The sequence below is a fragment of the Nyctereutes procyonoides genome, unplaced genomic scaffold (assembly GCF_905146905.1).
Source record: "Nyctereutes procyonoides isolate TBG_1078 unplaced genomic scaffold, NYPRO_anot_genome, whole genome shotgun sequence".
Lineage (NCBI taxonomy): Eukaryota > Metazoa > Chordata > Mammalia > Carnivora > Canidae > Nyctereutes > Nyctereutes procyonoides.
In genome coordinates this window covers 138798-152230 of record NW_026575004.1, presented here as the reverse complement: position 1 = coordinate 152230, position 13433 = coordinate 138798, and the positions used below count along the sequence as shown (strand labels likewise).

The following is a 13433-nucleotide window of genomic DNA, read 5'->3' as shown; positions in this document are numbered from 1 at the left end:
GACCTGGAGACCCATGTGCAACTCAATCCCACGACCCTGAGATCATGACCTGAGCCAAAATCAAAGTCAGAAACTTAGCTGCCCACGCACCCTCTCCATGAGAACTTTTTATTTATTTATTTATTATTTTTTTTAAATCTCTTTTTTTTTAATTTTTTTTAATTTATTTATGATAGTCACAGAGAGAGAGAGAGAGAGAGGCAGAGACACAGGCAGAGGGAGAAGCAGGCTCCAAGCACCGGGAGCCCGATGTGGGATTCGATCCCGGGTCTCCAGGATCGCGCCCTGGGCCAAAGGCAGGCGCCAAACCGCTGCGCCACCCAGGGATCCCATCCATGAGAACTTTTTAAAAATAATTCTTGTGAAAAGACACTCTCTGTGCAATAGAAACTCTCACTTGAGTCAAGCGGACAGAAAGTAGATATTTGAACCAATTCAATGAAAAGGCTTAGCTACTCCTAAATGTTCCTGAGCTCCTCTTCCATTCTCATCACTGACTTCTTTTCTTTGTACTTTTATAGGCAGCAAATGTTAGCGATGAAAAACCAAACCCTTCTGACAGAATTCATTCTGCTGGGACTAACAGAAATCCCAGAGATCCAGTTTGTAGTCTTTCTATTTCTCTTCCTCACCTACATATTCAGCATCATTGGAAACCTCACAATCATCACACTTACACTACTGGACTCACACCTCCAGACTCCCATGTATTTCTTCCTCCGGAATTTCTCCTTCCTAGAAATTTCCTTTACAACCACCTTTACTCCTAGGCTGCTGTTCAGCATCACAACTGGCAACAAGAGCATTAGCTTTGCTGGCTGCTTCACTCAGTATTTCTTTGCCATCTTCTTTGGAGCCACAGAGTTTTACCTTCTGGCTGCCATGTCCTATGACAGGTACGTGGCTATATGCAAACCCCTGCATTACATGACCATTATGAGCAACAGAGTCTGCATTCAGCTGGTTCTCTGCTCTTGGTTGGCTGGATTTCTAATCATCATATTCCCAATCATCCTGACCAGTCAGCTGGATTTCTGTGCCTCCAACATACTGAATCATTATTATTGTGACTACGGACCCCTGCTAGAAATATCTTGCTCAGACACAAGACTCTTAGAGCTGGTTGACTTTATCTTAGCAGCTGTGACCTTGGTGGTCACCCTGGTGCTGGTGATTCTCTCCTACACAAACATCATCTGGACCATCCTCAAGATTCCCTCTGCTCAGCAAAGGAAAAAGGCCTTTTCCACATGTTCTTCCCACATGATTGTCATTGCCCTCTCTTATGGCAGCTGCATATTCATGTATATAAAACCCTCAGCCAAAGAAGGAGTTGCCTTCAATAAGGGGGTAGCTGTGCTCAATACCTCAGTTGCCCCTTTATTGAACCCATTCATTTACACTTTAAGGAATAAGCAAGTAAAACAGGCCTTCAAGGATGTCATCAAAAAGGTTATGAGCATTTGGTGAATGTAAAAATCTTAAACTCAATGAAAAATCTGAAGAATATGAATTCCTCCCCATGAAACATAAGGAGAGCTTCTCTAACCCTCTCATTAAAGCAACACTTCAGATGAATTTATCATAAAGAGGTGTCAAATTATGTTTCAAAGTTGTGAATGAGGGGTAACTTTTCCCAAAAACAGTTCACATATTTGTTTCTAGTTAACAGACTTTTTAGCTAGACAAACTCTTCACATTATTTTGATATTATAGTTATTTAAAATAAAAATACATTATTTGTGCTAAGAAAAAATGTGTTTATTATACTTATTTTAAAATAATATATATATTTTTAAGTTCTATTTTAATTTCTAATATAATTTTAAAGATATAAATATAGCCCCTTAGTAAATAAACTTTATAGGAAAGATTTGCCACTAGATAACACTGTTAGTCTGAGTATAAGAAGGGAGTATCTGAATAAAATGACTAGGATGCCACAAGCCCATGTTCCTGGGCTTCTAGTAAAGTTTAGCTTTTATATGTGATGCTCTTAATTTAATCAAAGTCTTTCAGAAAATTGTCCAAAAAATCAGATATATTAGATGCTTTCCCAAAGATGCTAATAATTACATCTTGCAATAAAGCTCTTGCAATAAGACCATCTTTTCTCAAGTTTCAGACAACTTTCTCACTCATTTTTATTGTTCTGACAATTCTAAAACTATCTCCTTCACACACTTAATTCAAAAAGGATTTCCAGTTGTAGGGATGATATTTCTGACTCTATCTGTCCTTCCAGTTAGGAAATTAAAGTGAAAACTATTACCAAGGATATCCCTAACAGAGTGAATATCCAATCTCCTCTTAAGGGAAGATTCAAAAGAGTAGGAATCTTGAGCCATGTTAGCTATGGTCAAAACCTTTAGGGTCCTAGAGTGTGCCTTGGCTTTAGCATCATTTTGTAGATGAACCAAAGGAGGCTGAGAGTAAAAGGGATGCCTAAAAATACCTTAGGAAACAACACCCAAAGTTTTTAAGGATTGATGTTTTAAAGGGTAAAATGGAGAGGGAAAATAAATATATGATGTAAAGATTTCTATATTCTATTTAAAGTGGTACATTCTTTCTTTAAATTCAGTTAGCTAACATATAGTACATCACTAGTTTCAGATGTAGTATTCAATAATTTATCAGTTGTATATAACACCCAGTGCTCATTACATCACATGTCCTCCTTAATGCCCATCACCCAATTACCCCAGCCCTCACTCACCTCCCCTCCAGCACTTCAGTTTGTTTCCTATAGTTAAAAGTCTCTCATGGTTTTTCTCCTTCTCTGGTGACTTCCACATATAAGTAAAATCATACAATGATTGTCTTTCTGATTGGGTATTGAGCTGAGTGAAATAAAGTGGTAAATTCTTGACTCTAGGTAGCCTGTGAAAAGTTAAATATGTGTATTGTAATTTCTCAGAAATTGTTTTATACATTAAAGAGATACTGTCAAAATCATAATAAATAAATGAATTTAAATGGAATACCAAAAAATTTTTCAAATAACCCAAATGTAAGCATGAAAAGAGAAATGAAGGAACTAAAACAGGGGAAAGAATGAGGGAAAAATAACCAAAAGATAGATTTAAATCCAAACACATCAGTAACTACATTAAATGTAAATGATCCAAACATGTTATTTAGGAATTTTTTAAGATTTTATTTATTTATCCATGAGAGACACACAGAGAGAGAGAGGCAGAGACACAGGCAGAGGGAGAAGCAGGCTCCATGCAGGGAGCCCGATGTGGGACTCGATCCCAGGACTCCAAGATCACGCCCTGGGCCAAAGGCAGCGCCAAACTGCTGAGCCCCCCGGGCTACCCTAGAATGGATTTTTTTCTAAATGACCTAATAACATGCTGCCTACAACAAACTCTTCAAATATAATGATTTAGGTAAGTTAAAAGTAAATAATAGAAAAAGACATAAACACTAATCAAAAGAAAGATGTGGGCACCTCGGTGACTTGGTTAAACATCTGACTCTTGATTTTGGCTCAGGTTATAATCTCAGGGTCCTGAGATCAAGCCCTGCACTGGGCTCCATGTTCAGTGGGAAGTCTGCTTGAGATTCTCTCTCCCTCTTCCTCTGCCCTTCCCCCACCTCCCTGTCTCTCTAAAATAAACAAATAAATATTTTCTTAAAAGAAAGAAGAATAAGGAAGGAAAGAAAGAAAGAAAGAAAGAAAGAAAGAAAGAAGTGTACATATTAATATCAGACAAAGTAGACTCCAGAGCAAAGAAAATTCAAGAGATAAAGAGAAATGCTTCATAATCATAATGAGGTCAATTCACTAAGAAGATATCCTAAATATATATGCACTTCACACAGTTACGAGATATATAAGTAAAAACTTGTAAAATTAAAAGAAGAAAGAGAAAACCTACAATTATAATTGATAGCTTCCCATACTCCTCTCAGTAATAATTAGTAGATAGAAAATAATCAAGGATATAGAAGAACTGAAAATGTAATCAACTGGATATAATTGACATTTACAGAACACTCCACATTATTATAGATATAGCTGTTTTGTTTTTAATACTATTATCTTCTAACATTTATGCTAGAGATAAAAGTGACTTATCCATCACCATTATAGCATTAGGTTATTCTGAATTGGGACATATATTTGGGCTTGCCAGTGATTTTATACTTTTATATGTTTTCATATTATTACTTAGAGTCCTTTCGTTTCAGCTTGAATATCTTCCTCTAACATTTCTTGTAAAAGAGATTCAGTGATGATTAATTCCCTTAGCTTCTGTAGTCAGGAAATGTCTCTCTCTTCTTCATTCTAAAGAACAATTTTACCAGTTATAGTACTCTTTGTTGGTAGTCTTTTTCTTTCAACACTTTGAATATATCATCCCACTCCTTCCTGCCCTGCAAGGTTTCTGCAAAGAAACCCACTGTTAACCTTATGGGGGGGGGGTCTGGATTTGTAATGAGTTGTTTTTCTCTTGTTGCCTTCAAGATCTTCTTTGTCTTTGACTTTTAATGCATTTATAATGTGCCTTGAGGTATTCTTTGAGTTGATCTTACTTGGGGTCTTTTTGTACTTCCTGTATCTGGTGTCCATGTCTCTCTGAAGATCCAAGATTTGAGAAGTTTTCAGCTATAATTTTTTTTAAGATTTCATTTTAAAGTAATCTCTACACCCAGCACAGGACTCAAACTTATAATCCCAATAAGAGTTGCAAGCTCTAGCAACTGAGCAAACCAGGCTTCACAGCTATAATCTCTTTAAATAAGTTTTCTTTTCCTTTCTCTCTCCTCATAGATACGCATTATGGGAATGTTATTTTGCTTGTTTGTGTCCCATAATTAACATAAGCTTACTTCACTAATTTTAATTCTTCTTGTTTCTTTTTGTTCCTCTAAATGTCCAATTTCAAATAACCTGTCTGAATTCACTGATTCTGTCTTTTGAATAAATGAGTCTTCTGCTAAAGCTTTCTATTGAATTTTTCAGTTCTCTCGTTGTATTTTCAGGCTCAATATTTCTGTGTGGTTCTATTTTGGTGTTTATTTTTTATAATTATATGGAGAAATAGTTGATATATATCACCGTGTAAGTTTAACGTGTACATAGTGAAGATTTAATTATTTACATATTGTGAAATGTATGTCCCAATAGATTCAACTAAAATCCTTCGTCTTATATAGATACAATATAAAGAAAAGAAACAACAGATGAAAATCACATTGTTTTTAGTTGATTTATTTTTTTAATTATAAATTTATTTTTTATTGGTGTTCAATTTGTCAACATATAAAATAACATTCAGTGCTCATCCCGTCAAGAGCCCACCTCAGTGTCTGCCACCCAGGCACCCCCACCCACCGCCCACCTCCCCCTTCCACCACCCATAGTTCCTTTCCCAGAGTTAGGAGTCTTTATGTTCTGTCCCCTTTCTGATATTTCCCACTCATTTTTTCTCCTTTCCCCTTTATTCCCCTTCATTATTTTTTATATTCCCAAAATGAATGATACCATACAATCTTTGTCCTTCTCCGATTGACTTATTTCACTCAGCATCATACCCTCCAGTTCCATCCAGTATAGAAGCAAATGGTAGGTATTTGTCATTTCTAATGCCTGAGTAATATTCCATTGTATACATAGACCACATCTTCTCTATCCATTCACATTTCAATGGACACCGAGGCTCATTCAACAGTTTGGCTATTGTGGACATGGCTGCTAGAAACATCGGGAAGCAGGTGTCCCGGAGTTTCATTGCATCTGAACCTTTGGGGTAAATCACCAACAGCGCAATGGCTGGGTCTAGGGCAGATCTATTTTTAACTCTTTGAGGAACCTCCACACAGTTTTCCAGAGTGGCTGCACCAGTTCACATTCCCACCAACAGTGCAAGAGGGTTCCCCTTTCTCCACATCCTCTCCAACATTTGTGGTTTCCTGCATTGTTAAATTTCCCCATTCTCACTAGTGTGAGGTGGTATCTCATTGTGGTTTTGATTTGTATTTCCCTGATGGCAAGTGATGCAGAGCATTTTCTCATGTGCATGTTGGCAATGTCTATGTCTTCCTCTGTGAGATTTCTGTTCATGTCTTTTGCCCATTTCATGATTGGATTGTTTGTTTCTTTGGTGTTGAGTTTCATAAGTTCTTTATAGATATTGGAAACTAGCCCTTTATCTGATATGTCATTTGCAAATATCTTCTCCCATTCTGTAGGTTGTCTTTTAGTTTTGTTGACTGTATCCTTTGCTGTGCAAAAGCTTCTTATCTTGATGAAGTCCCAATAGTTCATTTTTGCTTTTGTTTCTTTTGCTGTCGTGGATGTATCTTGCAAGAAGTTACTGTGGCCGAGTTCAAAAAGGGTGTTGCCTGTGTTCTCCTCTAGGATTTTGATGGAAACTTGTCTCACATTTAGATCTTTCATCCATTTTGAGATTATCTTTGTGTATGGTGCAAGAGAGTGGTCTAGTTTCATTCTTCTGCATGTGGATGTCCAATTTTCCCAGCACCATTTATTGAAGAGACTGTCTTTCTTCCAGTGGATCGTCTTTCCTCCTTTATCGAATATTAGTTGACCATAAAGTTCAGGGTCCACTTCTGGGTTCTCTATTCTGTTCCATTGACCTATGTGTCTGTTTTTGTGCCAGTACCACACTGTCTTGATGACCACAGCTTTGTAGTACAACCTGAAATCTGGCATTGTGATGCCCCCAGATATGGTTTTCTTTTTTAAAATTCCCCTGGCTATTCGGGGTCTTTTCTGATTCCACACAAATCTTAAAATAATTTGTTCTAACTCTCTGAAGAAAGTCCATGGTATTTTGATAGGGATTGCATTAAACGTGTAAATTGCCCTGGGTAACATTGACATTTTCACAATATTAATTCTGCCAATCCATGAGCATGGAATATTTTTCCATCTCTTTGTGTCTTCCTCAATTTCTTTCAGAAGTGTTCTATAGTTTTTAGGGTATAGATCCTTTACCTCTTTGGTTAGGTTTATTCCTAGGTATCTTATGCTTTTGGGTGCAATTGTAAATGGGATTGACTCCTTAATTTCTCTTTCTTCAGTCTCATTGTTATTGTATAGGAATGCCATTGATTTCTGGGCATTGATTTTGTATCCTGCCATGCTACCAAATTGCTGTATGAGTTCTAGCAATCTTGGGGTGGAGGCTTTTGGGTTTTCTAGGTAGAGTATCATGTCATCGGCGAAGAGGGAGAGTTTGACTTCTTCTTTGCCAATTTGAATGCCTTTAATGTCTTTTTGTTGTCTGATTGCTGAGGCTAGGACTTCCAATACTATGTTGAATAGCAGTGGTGAGAGTGGACATCCCTGTCTTGTTCCTGATCTTAGGGGAAAGGCTCCCAGTGCTTCCCCATTGAGAATGATATTTGCTGTGGGCTTTTCGTAGATGGCTTTTAAGATGTCGAGGAAAGTTCCCTCTATCGCTACACTCTGAAGAGTTTTGATCAGGAATGGATGCTGTATTTTGTCAAATGCTTTCTCTGCGTCTAATGAGATGATCATATGGTTCTTGGTTTTTCTCTTGCTCATATGATGAATCACATTGTATGTTTTACGAGTGTTGAACCAGCCTTGTGTCCCGTGAATAAATCCTACTTGGTCATGGTGAATAATTTTCTTAATGTGTTGTTGGATCCTATTGGCTAGTATCTTGTTGAGAATTTTTGCATCCATGTGCATCAGGGATATTGGTCTGTAATTCTCCTTTTTGGTGGGGTCTTTGTCTGGTTTTGGAATTAAGGTGATGTTGGCCTCATAGAATGAATTTGGAAGTACTCCATCTCTTTCTATGTTTCCAAACAGCTTTAGTAGAATAGGTAGGATTTCTTCTTTAAACGTTTGATAGAATTCCCCTGGGAAGCCATCTGGCCCTGGACTCTTGTGTCTTGGGTGGTTTTTGATGACTGCTTCAATTTCCTCCCTGGTTATTGGCCTGTTCAGGTTTTCTATTTCTTCCTGTTCCAGTTTTGGTAGTTTGTGGCTTTCCAGGAATGCATCCATTTCTTCTAGATTGCCTAATTTGTTGGCGTAGAGCTGTTCATAATATGTTTTTAAAATCGTTTGTATTTCCTTGGTGTTGGTAGTGATCTCTCCCTTCTCATTCATGATTTTATTAATTTGAGTCTTCTCTCTCTTCTTTTTAATAAGGCTGGCTAATGATTTATCTATCTTATTACTTCTTTCAAAGAACCAACTCCTGGTTGTGTTGATCTGTTCCACAGTTCTTCTGGTCTCGATTGTGTTGAGTTCTGCTCGAATGTTTAATTAACTCTCTTCTTCTGCTGGGTGTAGGATCTACCTGCTGTTTTTTTTCTAGCTGCTTTAGGTGTAAGGTTAGCTTTTGTATTTGAGTTCTTTCCAGTTTTTGAATGGATGCTTGTATTGCTATGTATTTCCCCCTGAGGACTGCTTTTGCTGCATCCCAAAGATTTTGAACGGTTGTATCTTCATTCTCATTAGTTTCCATGAATCTTTTAAATTCTTCCTTAATTTCCTGGTTGACCCTTTCATCTTTTAGCAGGATGGTCCTTAACCTCCACATGTTTGAAGTCCTTCCAAACTTCTTGTTGTGATTTATTTATAATTTCAAGGCATTTTGGTCTCAGAATATGCAGGGGACGATCCCAATCTTTTGGTATAAGTTCAGACCGGATTTGTGACCCAGTATGTGGTCTCTTCTGGAGAAAGTTCCATGTGCACTTGAGAAGAATGTGTATTCAGATGAGTTTGGATGTAAAGTTCTGTAGATATCTGTGAGATCCATCTGGTCCAGTGTATCATGTGAAGCTTTCGTTTCTTTGGAAATGTTGTGCTTAGAAGACCTATCGAGTGTGGAAAGTGGTAGATGGAAGTCACCAAGTATAAGTGTATTATTATCTAAGTATGTCTTAATTTTGTTTATTAATTGATTGATATGTTTGGCAGCTCCCACATTCAGGGCATAAATATTGAGGATTGTTAAGTCCTCCTGTTGGATAGATCCTTTAAGTATGATATAGTGTCCCTCTTCATCTCTCACTACAGTCTTCGGGGTAAATTTTAGTTTATCTGATATAAGGATGGCTACCCCTGCTTTTTTTTGAGGACCATTTGAATGGTAAATGGTTTTCCAACCTTTAATTTTTAGGCTGGAGGTGTCCTTCTGTCTAAAATAGTCTCTTGTAGACAGCAAATAGATGGGTCCTGCTTTTTTATCCAGTCTGACACCCTGTGCCTTCTATGGGGTTATTAAGCCTGTTCACTTTCAGAGTTACTATTAAAAGATATGAGTTTAGTGTCATCATGATATCTATTCAGTCCCTGTTTTTGTGGATTGTTCCTTTGGACTTCTTCTTAAAGGGGAATTTTGAGAGTCCCCTTTAAAATTTCTTGCAGAACTAGTTGGAGTTCTTTCAGTTCCTGCCAGTCTTGGAAGCTCTTTATCTCTTCTTCCATTTTGGATGAGAGCCTTGCTGGACAAAGTATTCTTGGTTGCATGTTCTTCTCATTTAGGACCCTGAGTATATCCTGCCAGCCCTTACTGGCCTGCCAGGTCTCTGTGGAGACGTCTGATGTTACCCTAATACTCCTCCCCATAAAAGTCAATGATTTCATGTCTCTTGCTGCTTTAAGGATCTTCTCTTTATCTTTGGAATTTTCAAGCTTAACTATTAAATGTCGAGTTATTGAATGTTTTTTTTTTATTTTAGGGGGGGGATATCTCTATTTCCTGGATCTGAATGCCTGTTTTCCTTCCAAGATTAGGACAGTTTTCAGCTATGATTTGTTCAAATACGTGTTCTGGCCCTCTGTCCCCTTCGGTGCCCTCGGGAACCCCAATTAAACATAGATGTTTCTTCCTCAGTCTGTCACTTATTTCCCTTAATCTATCCTCATGATCTTGTAATTGTTTGTCTCTTTTTCCCTCAGTTTCCCTCTTTGCCATCAACTTGTCTTTTATGTCACTCTCTCGTTCTTCCACCTCGTTAACCCTCGTCGTTAGGACTTCTAGTTTGGATTGCATCTCATTCAATTGATTTTTAATTTCTGCCTGATTGGATCTAAATTCTGCAGTCATGAAGTCTCTTGAGTCCTTTATGCTTTTTTTCTAGAGCCACCAGTAACTGTATAATAGTGCTTCTGAATTGGCTTTCTGACATTGAATTGTAATCCGGATTTTGTAACTCTGTGGGAGAGAGGACTGTTTCTGATTCTTTCTTTTGAGGTGAGGTTTTCCTTCTAGTCATTTTTCTCAGTGCAGAGTGGCCAAAAACAAGTTGTATTGGGAAAAGGAGAAAAAGAGAAAGAAGGAAAGAAAGAGAAAAAAAAGAAAAAAGGAAGAAAATAGAGAAGAAAAAGAGAAAGAAAAAGAAAGAAAGGAAAAAAAGGGTGGGGGAAGCAAACAGAAATCAAAAAGAAAAAAAAAAAAAGAAACACGGGGGAGTATCTTCTGATTCTGTATACTTTAAGTACCTTGACTTCCCCTGGAACTTGTCCGTCTAGCTGGTCTTCTGGGGGAGGGGTCTGTTGTGCTGATTTTCAAGTGTTAGCACATGGCAGAGCTGCTCTGCCCCCTGCCTGGTGCAGGGCTCAGTGGGGGTTGTTTACCCCATGAGGCCCCTGGAGGTCAACCCCAGTGGCGGTGGCCAGCTCTGGAGCCCTGGATTCAGCTCCTGCAGCAACTACAGAGCTCTCCGTCTACAGGGCCTGGCGGCTCCGGGGCGAGACCACTGATCTGCTCAGCTCAGGGCAGGAGCGTCCTTGCTGTCCTCCGCCCTCCTGGCTCTGCCTGTCCCCGGGGGGAGGCCAGATCCTGGGCTGTGTCCCGGCGCCCTGTGCTCCGGGGCCTGCGCTGTTGGATTCGCCTTCTCGGCCGGGCAGCCCCCTCCGTGGAGCCGCCGCCCGAGCCCCTCCGAGCTGCTCCGGGTCCAGCCGTGCGGGCTGCAGTCTTTTAGGGAGCTCGGCCGCGGGGTGTGGCGTACTCTCTTGGGCGCGCAGGTGTCTGTTAGTGTCCCAGGGAGCCTGAGGGCATCCCCGCCCTCCTGGGGTCCTGCTCTAACTCTCTGCAGGTGCCTTTCCACCCGGGAAGATTAGTGCAGCTCCTGCTTCTCCAGGCCAGAGCTTTCCTGTCCTGGGGACACTCGCCCCGGCCTCAACCCGGCTCCTTATGGGGCCCCTCCCCCGTGGATGCCTTTTGTTTCTTTATTTCTTTTTCCCCTTCTTCCTTCCTTGATAGAAGCACGAACTCTTCACACTGTAGCATTCCAGCTTTTCTCTCTTTAAATCTCAAGCTGAATTCGTAGATTTTCAGGATGATTTGAAGGTTATCTAGGTAATTTGGTGGGGACAGGTGATTTGGGGACCCTACTCTTCCGCCATCTTGCCCCTCCTCTTTCACTTAATCCTAACGTTAACCTAACCTTTAAACAAGACCTATCACTAATTGGAAACCAAACACAAACCCCAAGACCGAAACACATTCACAGAACCTTCCTGCCAACCCTCACCATATCACCTAAACCTATTCTAAATCCTTAACCCTGACCCCTACCTTAAATCTAACCCTAACCCTAACCTCTAACCCTAACCTTAACTTAATGTACTCAAATCCTATTCCTAACCCTAACCTGTACCCTAACCCTAAGCCTCTAATACCAACCCTATCTCATACCCCAAACAGTACCCTAACCTATACCCTAAAACTAACCCCTAACCCACTCCCTAACCCTATCTCTTACCCTTTTCCAAAACCGTACCCTACTGTAACCTAACCCTAAACCGTACCCTGACCCTGACCTGACCCTAACCCTAACCCCTCACCTAACACTAACCCTAACCCTAGCCCTTACTGCGATCCTAACCCTAACCCTCGCCCTAGCCCTAAACCTAGCCCTAACTTTAACCATAACCCCTAACCCTAACCCTAACTCACATCCTAAACCCTAACCCTAACAGCAAACCTAAGCCCAACCCTAACTCTAACCATTACCCTAACCCCAACTCCTAACCTCCAGCCCTAATCTCTAAAGCCTTAACCCTAACCCTAACTCTAAATCCTATCCCTAACCCTAACCCCTTTCCCTAATCCCTAACCCCATCTTAACTCCTAACCACTGACCCTTACCCTTATCCCTCACCCTAACCTCTAATCCGTAACCATAAGCATAATCACTAACCCCTAACATCTAACCTAACCCTAACCACCAACTGCCTCCCCTCCCCTGACCCTACCATTAATTATACCCATTCACTTACCCTGTGGTTCTGAGTAGTCCCTTCTGATGTGGATGTGGCCCCCACAGGTGCCTCCAGAGTCCTCCAGGAGGTCCTGAGGAAGCCGGGCTCCTGTGAGTGCAGACACAGCCCCATGTGTTCCTGAGTCATAGCCAGCAGGTCCTGAGGACGACGGGGACTCCTGTCACTGTGGACTATGCCTCACATCCTCTGGAAGCCTCACAGCAGGTCCTCAGGAGGCCGGGGGCTCCTGTCACCCTGGACATGGCCCCACGTCCCCCCAAAAAACTCACTGCGGGTCCTGAGGAGGCTGTGGGCTCCTGTCAGCATGGAAGCAGCCCCATATGTCCCGAAGCCAAAGTGCAGGTCCTGAGGAGGCTGGGGGCTCCTGTCAGCATGGACGTGGCCCCAAATCTTCCCAAACCTTCACAGTGGGTCCTGAGGAGGCCAGAGACTCCTGTCAGTGTGGATGCCGTCCCCACATCTTTCTTAGGCCTCACCACGGGCCCTGACAAGGCTGGGGTCTTCTCTCCGCATGGACGCATCGCCATATTTCCCGAAGTCTACACCGGGGGTCCTGAGGAGGTCAGCGTCCTGTCAGTGTGGACGTGGCCCCATGCCCTCCTGAAGCCTCACCGCGGGTTCTGAGGAGGCCGGGGCTCCTGTCACCATAGATGCGGCCCCACATCCTCCAGAAGCCTCAACTTGGGTCCTGAGGAGCCCGGGATCTCCTGCCAGAGTGGACGCGGCACCACATCTTCCTGAAGCCTCCCCGTGGTCCTGGGGCGGCCCAGGGGCTCCTGTCAGCGTGGATGCGGGCCCACATCTTCCTGAACCCTCACCGCGGGTCCTGAGGAGGCTGGGGCTCATCAGCGAGGACGCGTCCCCACCTCCTCCTCAGGCCTCCCCATCACAGGCGGGCTCCTGTTAGTGCAGGCGGACGAGGCCTCCTGCGGACCCAGGCGCCCTGGGCCGGGCCTAGGCTCGGGCGCCCCCTGCGGGATGCTCAGGCACTGCAGGAGGCTGTGCAGAAGGCGGTGTCCCCGCGCCCAGGGCCGCACCTGCCTCCTTCCAGGCTCCAGCTGAGGCCTGTGAGCTTCAGAAACGTCTCACTGAAACGGAGCCCAACACCCGGCTTCCCCAGAAATACTTAGGGACAATGAATTGGAGCCCACAGGACGCGAAATGAAATGTGGACCAA

General features: G+C 41.9%; 1 protein-coding gene across 1 annotated transcript; it reads left to right on the top strand.

Moving 5' to 3' along the window:
* The first annotated feature begins 537 nt into the window (after positions 1-537).
* On the top strand, positions 538-12880 carry LOC129515390 (olfactory receptor 6C4-like). The gene is made up of 3 exons (XM_055334326.1): positions 538-1452; positions 7407-7421; positions 12665-12880. The coding sequence occupies exons 1-3, from the start codon at positions 538-540 to the stop codon at positions 12878-12880; spliced, it is 1146 nt and encodes a 381-aa protein (XP_055190301.1).
* Positions 12881-13433: the final 553 nt, after the last annotated feature.